Source organism: Citrus sinensis, chromosome 3 (assembly GCF_022201045.2).
Source record: "Citrus sinensis cultivar Valencia sweet orange chromosome 3, DVS_A1.0, whole genome shotgun sequence".
In the NCBI taxonomy this organism is placed as follows: Eukaryota; Viridiplantae; Streptophyta; class Magnoliopsida; order Sapindales; family Rutaceae; genus Citrus; species Citrus sinensis.
This window is the reverse complement of record NC_068558.1, coordinates 5864899-5877459: the sequence shown is the minus strand read 5'-3', so window position 1 is coordinate 5877459 and position 12561 is coordinate 5864899. Positions and strand designations below refer to the sequence as shown.

General features: G+C 30.3%; 1 protein-coding gene across 1 annotated transcript; it reads left to right on the top strand.

Moving 5' to 3' along the window:
* Window positions 1-307: 307 nt before the first annotated feature.
* LOC102619309 (adenine phosphoribosyltransferase 4) lies at window positions 308-5414 on the top strand. Its single transcript, XM_006477174.4, has 6 exons — window positions 308-833; window positions 1168-1278; window positions 3112-3204; window positions 3852-4001; window positions 4406-4464; window positions 4964-5414. Exons 1-6 carry the CDS (start codon window positions 752-754, stop codon window positions 5015-5017), a joined length of 549 nt encoding a protein of 182 aa, XP_006477237.2. The 5' UTR covers window positions 308-751; the 3' UTR covers window positions 5018-5414.
* Window positions 5415-12561: the final 7147 nt, after the last annotated feature.

The window sequence follows — 12561 nt, the reverse complement described above, 5'->3', positions numbered from 1 at the left end:
TTAAAAGTCAATATTTGTTGCAGTTGTTTGTAATTTGAAGAAAACTTATGACAATTATATGTAAGTTCTAATTAGTTCAATTGATAAAATCTCATTTAAGTTAAAAGAAGATAGATATAGAACTTCACTCACGTAAATGGTAGAAAATTTAGTTACCATTCGAGTTAAAAAAAAGAAAAAAAAGATAATATTTGGACAGGTTGGGAATAAAGGGTAAAGAATGTAAGGAAGGAAGCATGAAGCAGGTAATAAGCGCGCGAAATCTCGGTTCTGGGAGCAGCGCGGCTACTTAATTAACTGTACAACATTCATATATATATATATATATATAAACTTTTAACGATAAAACTAATAAACTAGCTACATAGAGAGATGATAGGGCTTTGATCATTCCGCTTTTTGTATTTTTTTTAATTATTTTTAACCTTTTGCAAAGCCCTCCTCTGTTTCTTACTTCTCGAAAATATTTTCTTTTTAATTTTCTTGTGCAGTGACAGTGAGGCCCCCAGACCAAGAAACTCGCTCTTTATAAATAAATAAATGCCATCTTCTCTTCCCACTTCATCTCTTACTCTTTCTCTCTTTAAACATTCAAGTTTCTTTATTTTTCTATTTTTTGTCGTGTGTTTCTTGCGAAGAGAAACACAAAAGAGTTCGAGAGATTTTGTGTTTTGAAGTTTGTTGTTCTGTTTCTTTCTTGTTGTTGTTAGAGATAGAGATATAAATATTGAGAGAGAGAGAGAGAGAGACAATGTCAGCTTACAAAGACAAGGACGCTCGTATCAACGGTATCAAAGACCAGATTCGTGTTGTTCCTAATTTTCCCAAACCAGGTTTTTTTTTCTTTTCCCTATTTCTTTTGCTTCGTTTGTTTGATTTGTGGGAAAATAAAGGACATGCAGAAAATGAAGTGGAAAGAAACTACAGGTTGTCAATATTAGACTTTTCTTTTGGAATCTTAGAATTACAAAAAGTGTCCGCTTTCTCAAGTTCTATACCAAGTGCTTAACTTATTAAAAAAATCATTTTTTTTAATACGAATTCACACAGTCTCATAAATTCGCCTCCTCCAAGCAAAGAGTTTCTGTGTGCATATGTGTGTTTTTAGTTTTAGTTTTTGCATAACTCTTTTTCTATATATTTGAGTTGTTAATGAAAAAATGGCAGGTATCATGTTTCAAGACATCACCACTCTGTTACTGAAACCCAAAGAATTCAAGGACACGATTGATATGTTCGTTGAGCGCTACAAAGGGAAGAATATTTCAGTTGTTGCAGGTAAAACTATGAGCGCAAAAGCTATGATTTGATTCATTTCCTTTAGTTTTTTTGTGTTTCTTGACGTGTCGGAAGATTTTGATCCAGAGCTTGAAAAGGAACCTTTTTATCATTCTGATTTGCTTCAAAGTGGTGGATGTCCAATACTTGCAAGAAAGAAGGTCTTTCTGTGCATATACAGTGAAAGCAAATATTTATATAAATATAATGCTTACACAATTGCTAGAGTTTCTAGTGGGTGTCTTTTTCTGGATGCCTTTTTTTGTGAGATTATGGAAATTGAAGTTACTGTTTTTCGTTTTCATAGAGTGATTTAATGTTTGACTATAATTGTTCTTTTCTTTGTTAGTGGGACGTACAATTGATTGCCCTTCATTAAGTTTCTTTCTCTCTTTGAGCGGTTCATATTAACTCTCTTTCTTGCTATATTGTTGTGGGCATGTGCTTGGATCCAATTTGGGTGGAAGGTGGTTAGTGATGGATGTCCGCCTTGTTGAAAGGTGGACCCTTAATATGATGTGGGTTTTGATTGGGTAATTTTTATTTTATTTTATTTTTTGGGTTTTCACATTGCACTGTTGATTAAGTTTGAGTTTGTTCTTTTTTAATACTCTTTCTTTGTCATAATGCCCTTGTTTTTTATGTCCTTAATCATAGTCTTTTTTACATCTTTTTTTGGTTGAGTTTCAGCTTTGTGTTGTCACTTGGAGTTCTACATGATGAGGTTTTAGTTTACTTTGATGGGTTTCTTTGTTGCTCTTTCTCTTATGGATCACTCATCCTAACGAATTTAACTTTTTGAGTTGTGGAAGAAAATGCTGAAAGTGAGGACCCTTTTAGAAACTATTGTTTTTTACAGTCTTTGAAATAGAATGTAGTCTAGTGGCATTTGAAATCATGTTGTTTCATTTGGTTGATTACTTTTTCCTTTTGATGAACCAGAATGTGCTGTCTTGCACTTTCACCTTATAATATCTCCAAATGTACTACTATTTCTCCCACAATCTTGAGAGAAGTTGAAAAGATCTAATGATCTCATCATTGAGGGGACTTGGTTACTTTCATTATATTTCAATCAAAAGAAACTCAGTGGTGATTTGTAATAAATGTGGTTTGTCCTATTGTGTGTCCTTTAGAATCTATAAAGCTGTGTGCTCATGTTGACATATGTTGTCTTCTTGTGTTTATGAGACCCTTTATACATGTTCACTGGCCTAACATGAAAAGAAATGGCTTTTCCCTTTGGTAGATGAGAATTAGCATCATTCAATCGATTGTCCCTGATGTTGATGGTAACAGTGGATTTCATGTGACACATTTTATTGAGTGCAACACCGGAGCATGTTGCACCTCAGCTACTGTCTAAACTAACTCTTGCTTGTCTAATTAAAATAATCATAGCAGTTTGCTGATTTAGCTTGGTCGACCTCATTTCTTTGTTTGGTTTGAATACTTTTCAGCATTTTGCTTTATTGGTTTTGGTGGCAGGTGAAAGATTTCTGAGTTATGCCATTATCTTTGGTGTTTGGTAGAATTTTCCTTTGTTTATTATCAATTATCAGGACTCATGGTCCATGATTTATCATAGTTTTTGTGAGTGGCCCTATTTGGTGTGTAATCTTGCTTAATTAAATAATTGTTTATTTGTCAAATTTGGATTGGTAAGGAGGCTATATTATTTTCTTGCAGAGGTATAAGAGTCTTACTTTCATATTGATGACTTTTATTGGTTTTGTTATGGTTGGATTTAAGTTATAAATGTAAGTTTCCTTTTTCTTGTTAGAAACTTCCTTGCTTTGTGTTCTGAAATGTAAATGTCTGTTTTGCACTCAGGGATAGAGGCCCGTGGCTTTATATTTGGTCCTCCCATTGCATTGGCAATAGGAGCTAAATTTGTTCCTCTGAGAAAACCAAAGAAGTTGCCTGGTAATTTCAAGCCTTCTGGAATATTTGCCATATATAATTCTTTTGCAATTTGCATTATCTTTTATTATTTTTGTTTCCAGCAGTCTTATAGAATAGATACTTACTCTTTATATATAATGTTGTTCCTAGTATATGTCTCTTGATCCATTGCATTATCTGTCATTTATTGATCCAGGCCTTGTTGCATGGTATTTCTACCATTAATGCTGATATGTATTTTAATATGACCTGGCTTCAACTGGTCCGTTGACTGCACCGCTTTAACGGCTGCCTTGATATAGTGATAAGCTAACCTTGATCTATATTCTTATTTTTTGCACAATCCTCTTTGTGTCTTGTTCGTACATATACAGCATGCTGATTATTCACCGCAAATATATCTGTAGTCACTTACAAGTAGTTCTGGATTGTCCATTGAAATGGTTCCATGTCTCTAATGCTTCATCTTTCAAGGGTAGTTAGTTACACCTTTATTGCAATATAAATTATGCTTCCCTTGACACTTAAATTTTAGTATTGAACTATTTTCTCATTGTCCTCTTTTTGACAGCAAATTACTTGTGCTTTCATTATCAGTGTGTTTGTGACATACACTTCTTATATTCTTTTTCGCATTGTTCCTAAAATGATAGTGCTGCTTTGTTCAGGCAAAGTTATTTCGGAAGAGTACATTTTGGAATATGGAACGGATTGTCTGGAGATGCATGTTGGAGCAGTTGAACCTGAGGAACGTGCTTTGGTAGTTGATGATCTGATTGCCACTGGCGGCACCCTCTGCGCAGCCATTAATTTACTTGGTATGTTGTAATCTCTAATACCTTTTAGAGATTGAGCAAACAGGCAAACCGAAATGTTAATCAACCAATTGATAAATCAGAATTAAGGGGCAGACAGTCATTTGACCTGACAAAACTAAGTGAGATTTCTATGTCAGATTTTACATCGCAGTTAGATTCAAAGATTCTGTGTTAACTGTCAATGGTTGAGATATGAAGATGTTGGCATTTAAATCATTACATTTTCACAATGATCACTCATCTAAAGCAAATGTTAAGGTTCTGGCTTACGTGTGCTTGTAGAAGTTAACAAATCTAGCATTGTCTAGCAGAATTATTGTCTAATAAGATTTCTTTATGTACATTATTTGTTATCTTTGTGCCAATTAGCCACCTATAATTTGTTTTAACTATGTTATTTGCAGAACGTGTTGGAGCTGAAGTGGTTGAATGTGCTTGTGTAATAGAATTACCGGATCTAAAGGTATGTTATGTTGCTAAGTTTAGTCGTCAGTTTTAACTATCAACAGCAAATGGATTGTGTTCCCATTCACAAAGGAACAATATAGATTCGCTTGGTTTCCACTAATATATTTGCTGCTTCAGTTATTATAAATGCTGCTAGGAACTTCCAATTTTTATCTGCATAATGATACTTCGCGAAGCAGCCCACTTCCTTATAGGTTAAACAATTAAATAAATCTTTCTTATGGGTTAAACAACTAAAATAAATCTGTAATGGGCACATTTAGATCACATCTCATAAGCAGTAATTCTGAGTGTTCAGTTCCCAGTTGCTAAATAGCTTTCGATTTCATCCAAAAGCTCGAGTTTGATTTTAGTATTATCTGCCACTGGAAATGTCTTGAATGATGAAACCAAGTTTCTTGCATCCAATATTTAGTGCCAACTCGTGTGTCTTTAATGTAATTACTTTACTATTTTAGTGTTTTTTCAGGATTTAATTATTCTGGATGCTGCAGGGTCGCGAGCGATTGAATGGCAAGCCATTGTACGTACTTGTGGAGTCCCATTGATCCTTGCACGTGTTATTGTTATCCTGCAGTGGGGCAGCATTACAAAATGTACATTAGAGGGCAAATTATTGGCTACCTTTAACGAGGAACGCGTTCCCTCCCGATTTTATCCCACTGTTTCCATTACTACTGAATTTTGATGAACCTTGATGATTGAGACACTTGGTTTTACCCTGTAGGCGGTAGCAATAGAAATAATGAAGTTATGCTAAGGGTGTGATCCTTGAAAAATGCCCATGTGATTTTCACTTCTCCTTTCTTCTTCTAAATGATGAATTTCTGTAACCTGTCTGTGTTCGGCCCTTCAAAATAGCAATATTGTCTTGCTGTTGCAAACTTACATCTTGGCTTCAGAACTTGATCACATTTTGAGTTGACATCAATCTCATTTTGAATATGCTTCTGTATCGAGCTTTCTCAAAAATCTGCATTTGTTTATGCGTGTCGCTTCTTTTTCTCAAACTATGCATTTTGACAGTCTGTGATACGATTGCAATTCATGACCCTTCTAATATGTTGATATTTAAACCATTACATATGCCTAATGTATTAACTCTGATTTGAAATTAGAGCAGAAGATATTTATCAAACACTTTAGTATTGGAGTTTAGTTTAAAAGCTGCAGCTGTTTAACCATGTCGTTAAAGAGAACTTTGAGAATGATGGATGACAGTTAATATGTTGATATTTAAACCATTACATATTGCCTAATGTATTAACTTTGAGAATTTCTCAATGGGCGCCTAATTAAAGCATATTTTATCAGAAACAAAGGAAAAGTGACCGAAATTACGAGTAGGGATACTGGGCGGTATCTAAACCAAAATTTAGAGCAGAACCGACTCAAAATGATTTTGGCTTAGTTCTCTAGTACGATTCGCTTCGGCTCAGATTTGTTCTACTTAAACTTCAGACTCATTTCTTTTAGATTTAATGTTGTCTTGAACTCTTCAACTCTCGAATAGGTTGACGCTAAAAGGAATTAAATAAAAAAAAAAAAAGTAATCTTCATTTATTAGAACACGAACAAAATTCTCAGTTTATAGGAAAAATACAAACTTTTAGAGATTCATATTGTCAATACAATAAATCAATCTCATTCCTAAGCTGATAATAACGACGTAAATTGTTTCGATAAAAAGTTGAAAGTTGGCCAAAAAGAAAACAAAAACAAAAGTTTAATTTACTTGTAAATAAATCCACTAACAGCTGCAAAATCGAATCATCCTTTTTACAATTTTCCCCACATACACCAACAATAGAAATTAACAACCAACAGCTTAAAGTATCATTAAAAAAACTCTTCAAATAAGATTTTATTATTTATTTGAAGAGTCATGTCAACATTTAAGACTTCAAAAGACATTTCAATTAAAATTATTCAAATAAAAAATGATTCTCTCTCTTTAAATTTGAAGAGTTGCTTTCTCCCTCTTCAATTTATTTCTTATTACTTTTTACTGAAGAAAGAGAGAGAAATACTTTAATTGCTATTGACTTTTTTTTTTAAAAAATAATTATTTGATTAAAATAATATTAACTTATTTTTATTTAAAGAATCTTTTGGATAATAACATATTTTTTCACTCTTCTATTTGCCACATATGTAAGCAAATAGATATTTAAAAAGTGAAATTTATAGCGACTTTTAAAGATGCTTTTAGGCAAAAATTAACAGCTAGCACCTCACAAAAAATTTAACAGCAGCTGCAAAAATTAAAGTATTAAACCCTAATTTAGTAATCCCAACTCACAAAAAAAATTAAGGAGCAATTAAATAAAAAAGTCATTAATTAACACAACTCACCGATGCAACAGCAAAGGCTGGTGACGAGCTGAGGCGATAATGATGGTTGAGAGGATGAGCTACGACTGGTTGGGGAACGAGCTTGGAATCGAACCGAATGCCCACCCTTTCGACGAATGAGATGGTGTTTTGGTCTAATTTGGGTTTAGACCGAAACATTATATATGTAGATGGATAGAGCTAGGATGAATCTGAAAATAAGAAAAAAATACACATTAAAGGCGATGTTGGCATGAACATCTTAATCCTATGTGGTGCCTTATGCGAATTATCTATGCAAAATTTGAGATAAAGTATATGTATTAATAATACTTAAAATTTTATATATTTAAAAAAAAATTCTGGCTTTCTAAAATGCAAAATTATTAATAGATTTTTATATTTTAATTTTACTAATATATCTTTCTCAATAGACATTATAGTTAATTTATTTTATTTAATTTTACTATTCCTAACAAAACTGTAAAGATCTTTTTGTGATTGAACTAATTTTCTATACTTATCTCTTTTAGAATACATATTTTCTAATAGAGTTTTTTTTAAAAAATTGAAATAGGGTAAACAACCAAATAATGGTACTATATAAATAAATTATGAACGCAAGATTTTTTTTTAAAAAATAAGAATAACTAAATAATAAAAGTAATTAAGAAAAGAATAGGAAAATTAAACTTAGAAATTTAAGATCAAATCACAAATTATTATTATTTTTTTCTTAAGAAGAAAATAGAGAAAGCAGTTGAAGCAGAGAGCAGTCCTTTTTTTTCCCCGTCTTATGAATATCAAAAGCGTTGAACTCGTATCTTGTCTTTGTTCATGGGGAAAAAATATTAATGCATAATAAGTTAACAAACATTTATTAATTTTAACGTTTTATAGGATTAAAACCAGTAATTATAACTTAAGAAGAGACTTTTTAGGGGTATGGTAGTTTGTTAAGGAAAAGATAATTATAAAGTAATAATAAATTAAGTTAATAAATATATAACATTTTTTCAGTTACCAATAATTTAGGAACTCAGGATCTTTTAGATACAAAATAATTAATTTATCATAATCAGGGGGCTTCTTATAATATTGAGGTTGAATAGTTTATAACACTAAAATATTTAGTAAATACTAATCGTTGTGTTTTGAAAATTAAAATGATGATATGACAAAAAACTTTTAACATCTTTCTAATTTTTATCATAAATTGTTATTTAATAATTATATTTACTACACACTACTATTAATCTTTATTTCACAGTTACTGTTTTTTTATAGTAGCTGTGGGTTAAAAGGTATAATACTTCAATACTAAATATGATCTAAGGTAGTGTTTACTTCTCCAATTGGATTGTGAATCCTTGGGATTGGGAGTCGAAAGTAGGAGTACGAATAAGTTGTTTACTTACATTAGAATAAGAGTGTGGAATATGAATCAAAATCTCATTTATGTGTTTATTTTGTCTTGGATTTGGGTAAATTATTTTAAATTACAGTTCTACCCTCATTTAAAAAATTGTAGTTTTTAATTACAAAGTGAATAAAAAATATTTATAAAATAAACTATGAAACATAAAATATAAATATGTTTTATAATTTATATTTATAAAAATATAAATTATTAATAATTATTAATATTCTTAATTATGTAAATCTTAATATTTTATTAATTTTAATTTTAATTATGTAAATTAAGAATTATTGATAAGAGCAACACAAATGAAACAGTATTATTATTATTATTATTATTAATATAGTACAAAATAAATATTTTCTTAGAATAAACTATTTATTATTATTAAATAATAATAATAATAATTAAATAAATATGATATTATTATTTTTAAATAAATGTAACATTATTTTATTTTAATAAAGAAGGAAATTATTTTTGCATCATCTTTCTTTTGTCATATGTACATCCAACTATCACAAAATTTTGACACGTACTTTACACCACTTTTGTTTTTAAATTTGTATTAATCAATCACTTTTACACCAAAAAATCACCATTTTATCCCTAAATGGATTAAAAGACCATTTTATTCTGTAAAATTTTAAAAAATAAAAATACATAATTATAAGAATGTCCTTGAGTTTAATAAAAGAAATAAATCTTAAATCCAATAGCTTAATTTTTTATAATTATAATTTCATTTAAAAATTATCATATTGATTTTTTATAATCATAATTTCATTTTATTTGTATGGGGAATTTTCTTAATATTAATTATAGGGAAGTTTACAATAATTATAGAGAGCTTTTCTCTTCATGTTAATTTTTGTAAATTTCCTTATACTTAATTTAATTACAAAAAATTATAATTACAAGATGTTATTTTTTATAATTATAATTTCATTTAAAATTTATCATCTTAGGTTTTGACTTTTTTATTTTATTTTATTGGATTTAGGGGTATTCTTATAGTTTTCTTATTTTTCAAAATTTTGTAGAATAAAATAGTCTTTTAATTCATTTATGGGTAAAATGATTATTTTTGGTGTCAAAGTGGTTGGTTAATTGATACAAGTTTAAAAATAAAGGTAGTGCAAAGTACATGTTAAAATTTTGTGATGGTTAGATGTACATATAACAAAAGAAAGGTGGTGCAGAGATAATTTCCCTAATAAAGATAATAAGAGAAGGGAGAAAATGAAAAGATCTCACATCTCATTCAAAAAATGAGCTGGACCTACGAAGTGAGACTCCTACTCCCCTCTTTAAATGAGTATGTAAATAACAGAGTGAGAGGAATCTACACTTCTCACTCCCACTTTAGCAAGTGAACATAACATAAGTTGCCAAAGAGAAGATTAATCCTAGTCAATAGTGTCCAACGACGGCACTCTGACGATCAAATCAAGTAGGTATTAGAGAGAGTGATGAGTTTTTTAAGAAACTTTAGAATCAATAAAAAAATTGAGAGTTGTAGGAAAGAAGCTAAACCTATTTTGGTGAATTTGACCTAATATTATAAAGGAAGCAGTCTTGGTGTCTTTTTTGGCACATTATATGCTGTAATATGTGGTTGGCCTTGTCAAGTTGAGGCTTGTGGGTAATTTGGCAATTCAAATTTAATTCTTTAGCCTATTTAAAGCTGGACACATGTTAGTTCAGAGCTTGTCCTTAATGATAGTATGTATCAATTCTTAATTGGCTCATTTCAAATGAGTTAATTGCTTTTTTAAAGTAGTTGATACGTTTGTTAGTGGCTCATATTTCAGTTGACGTAGTTCCCTCTCTCACTCATAGTGCATGTAACTGTTGGTAAGATATTTGAGAGACCCCTGCGAGCTTGATATCATATTGAGATGTAATAATTTTGTTGGAGGTCCTCTCATTGTTGAAATGGTCCTCTGTCAATATGTATAATTTAAAGGCATTTTAGGAGACATTCTCTACATTTCTTAGGTTAATAGGGTTGCTCATGCTCTTTTTTAGAAATCACTTTTCTCGCAAAATTACTCCATTTTACATCAAATTTTAACAAGTAAGGAATGAGTAGGTTTTCAAAATCTTATTTTGAAAATTAATTTTACACTTAATAAAATTTCATATATATCCTCATATATATTGTAAAAAATCTAAAATCATCCTTATTAATTAGGATATAAAATTATCAACTTTGGAGAGATTAATACTATTACCAATTATGTTGAGATAACAAAAAAATAAAATAAATTAAATTAAATTAATGATATAAAATATTTATTTTAGCTATCAATTATTATATACACGATAAAAATATATATTTTATATCATTAATTTAATATTATCAAACTTGCCCTAAGACATTAGTCTTCTAATTTTATCGTGTATTTGACTTAAAATACTTGTAGCACGAAATGCAAGATTTGTAACGCAAGACTTGGTAATTGTAGGCGTAATAAATTATCGACTAGTAAAATTGTGTCGTGAGAAATCATACGCGTTTGGGGTAAGGACAGTCGCGATGTTGCGGTGGAGAATTGGGTAAATAATGTAAGGTTTGAAGTGCGCATCAAAGATGGTGACCATATGCCATCCATCAAATATGGAACATATATTATGCTTTTATTATCTCCCAAGTAAAGCAATCCCTAATTATAAAATTTACAACTGCTTGACTTGTTAGCCACTTTGTCCTTAAACCAAAAAAGGCTCAGCGGTTGAGCGATTCCTTCCTTGCTATTAAAAGTTAAAACCAGCTTAAAAGTAAAAGAAGCAAACTTTAAAGAGCCTGAACACTTTATTTTACCAGGAAGGAAAGCGGTTGAAGCAAGTGAAATAGAATTTGCTTTAATTGGTTATTATTTGGAAATTAAAGAAAAGTAAAAATTGATTATTTTTTTTGGTTAAAAAAAATAAAAATGATGTATGTAGGAAATAGACTTCAGCTGTAGCCGGTGATGATGGGGATTAGGGGTGGGCACGGTTCGGTTCGGTTCGGTTCGGTTCGAAATTAAGTAGAACCGATTTAAATCGGTTATTTTATAAAAAGAACCGAATAAGAACCGAACTCAATAAGAACCGAACTCAAACGGTTCTTTTCGGATCGGTTCGGTTCGGTTCGGTTCGGTTTTTTCGGTTCTTGGCCTATTGAGCTTATTTTGAATTTTTAATTTTTTAGTCCATTGGGCCTCATGAATGTAATAATTTTTTTCAACAATTAATTTATCCTAATTTTATTACAAATATTAACAATAAATACAAAGTATTCAAAACACATTTTATCACTAATATCTTACTAACTATTAATAAGATACTCCCAAAATATGAAATATTAAAATTTCAAAATACATAAACAAACTCCAATACTCCATCTATATAAACATAATCATAATGTTATAAAGAGAAATAACACATGTTTGATTTGAATAAAATCATGTTTGATTTGAATAAAATTATTAACACATGTTTGATTTGAATAAAATAAAAAAATAATTCAGTTTTTCGGTTCGGTTTTTCGGTTCAGCTAAGTGAACCGAATACCGAACCGACATTTCGGTTTTTTTTACAAACGGTATATTCGGTTTTTTTAAAAAATAAAAACCGAACCGAATTAGAAAAAACCGTCGGTTCGGTTCGGTTTTTTTAACACTACGGTTTTTTTGCCCACCCCTAATGGGGATAAGCTCCGCAAATGCTGGTATGTTTTCTGTAAAAATATAGTCTTTGTCTCTTTGATTATGATGGGTTTGAACATTCTGATGCTGACTTTTGACAATAATCTTTGGACCAAAAAAGAAGAAGAAGCGCTATTTAGTTGTTGATAAATCTTTTTCACTGAGTTGGGGTCCGTATCACCCTTCTGTAAAAATTTAGCATTCGTGCCATGCCTATGAAATATAAAATGGATTTGAAACTTACTTCAAAGTTTTGTAGCACCACTAGCAGCAATCCTATCTATTTATCGCAAAAGAAAAGCTTGTATTATTATTATATATGATTTTGAATCATCATATTGTTGTTATTACAAACAATGTCTTTGCCCTAAGGCATCATCATACGGTTTTATAAAAATTGATCATTAAACTAGCTGAAATCAATACCTGCATCTAGTAATAAAAAACCGTACCAATTTATGGTTATATTTGATGCACCCGAAAACGCTCTCGGAATGTGTGAATTAAATGGAGAAATAATAATTGTTATAATAAAACAAGGAAGCGGTAAATTAGTCATTAATGATGTGCATTCACTAACAAATATTACAAGATAATACATAACAGACAGTAGATTGGTTAATTAGCATTTATCAACCCATAT

Coding starts and splice junctions, on each gene's coding strand:
- LOC102619309 (XM_006477174.4), top strand. CDS start 752: ATGTCAGCTTACAAAGACAAGGACGCTCGTATCAACGGTATCAAAGAC. Junction 3,205..3,851: donor AAAACCAAAGAAGTTGCCTG/GTAATTTCAAGC, acceptor TGCTTTGTTCAG/GCAAAGTTATTTCGGAAGAG. Junction 4,465..4,963: donor TAGAATTACCGGATCTAAAG/GTATGTTATGTT, acceptor TGGATGCTGCAG/GGTCGCGAGCGATTGAATGG.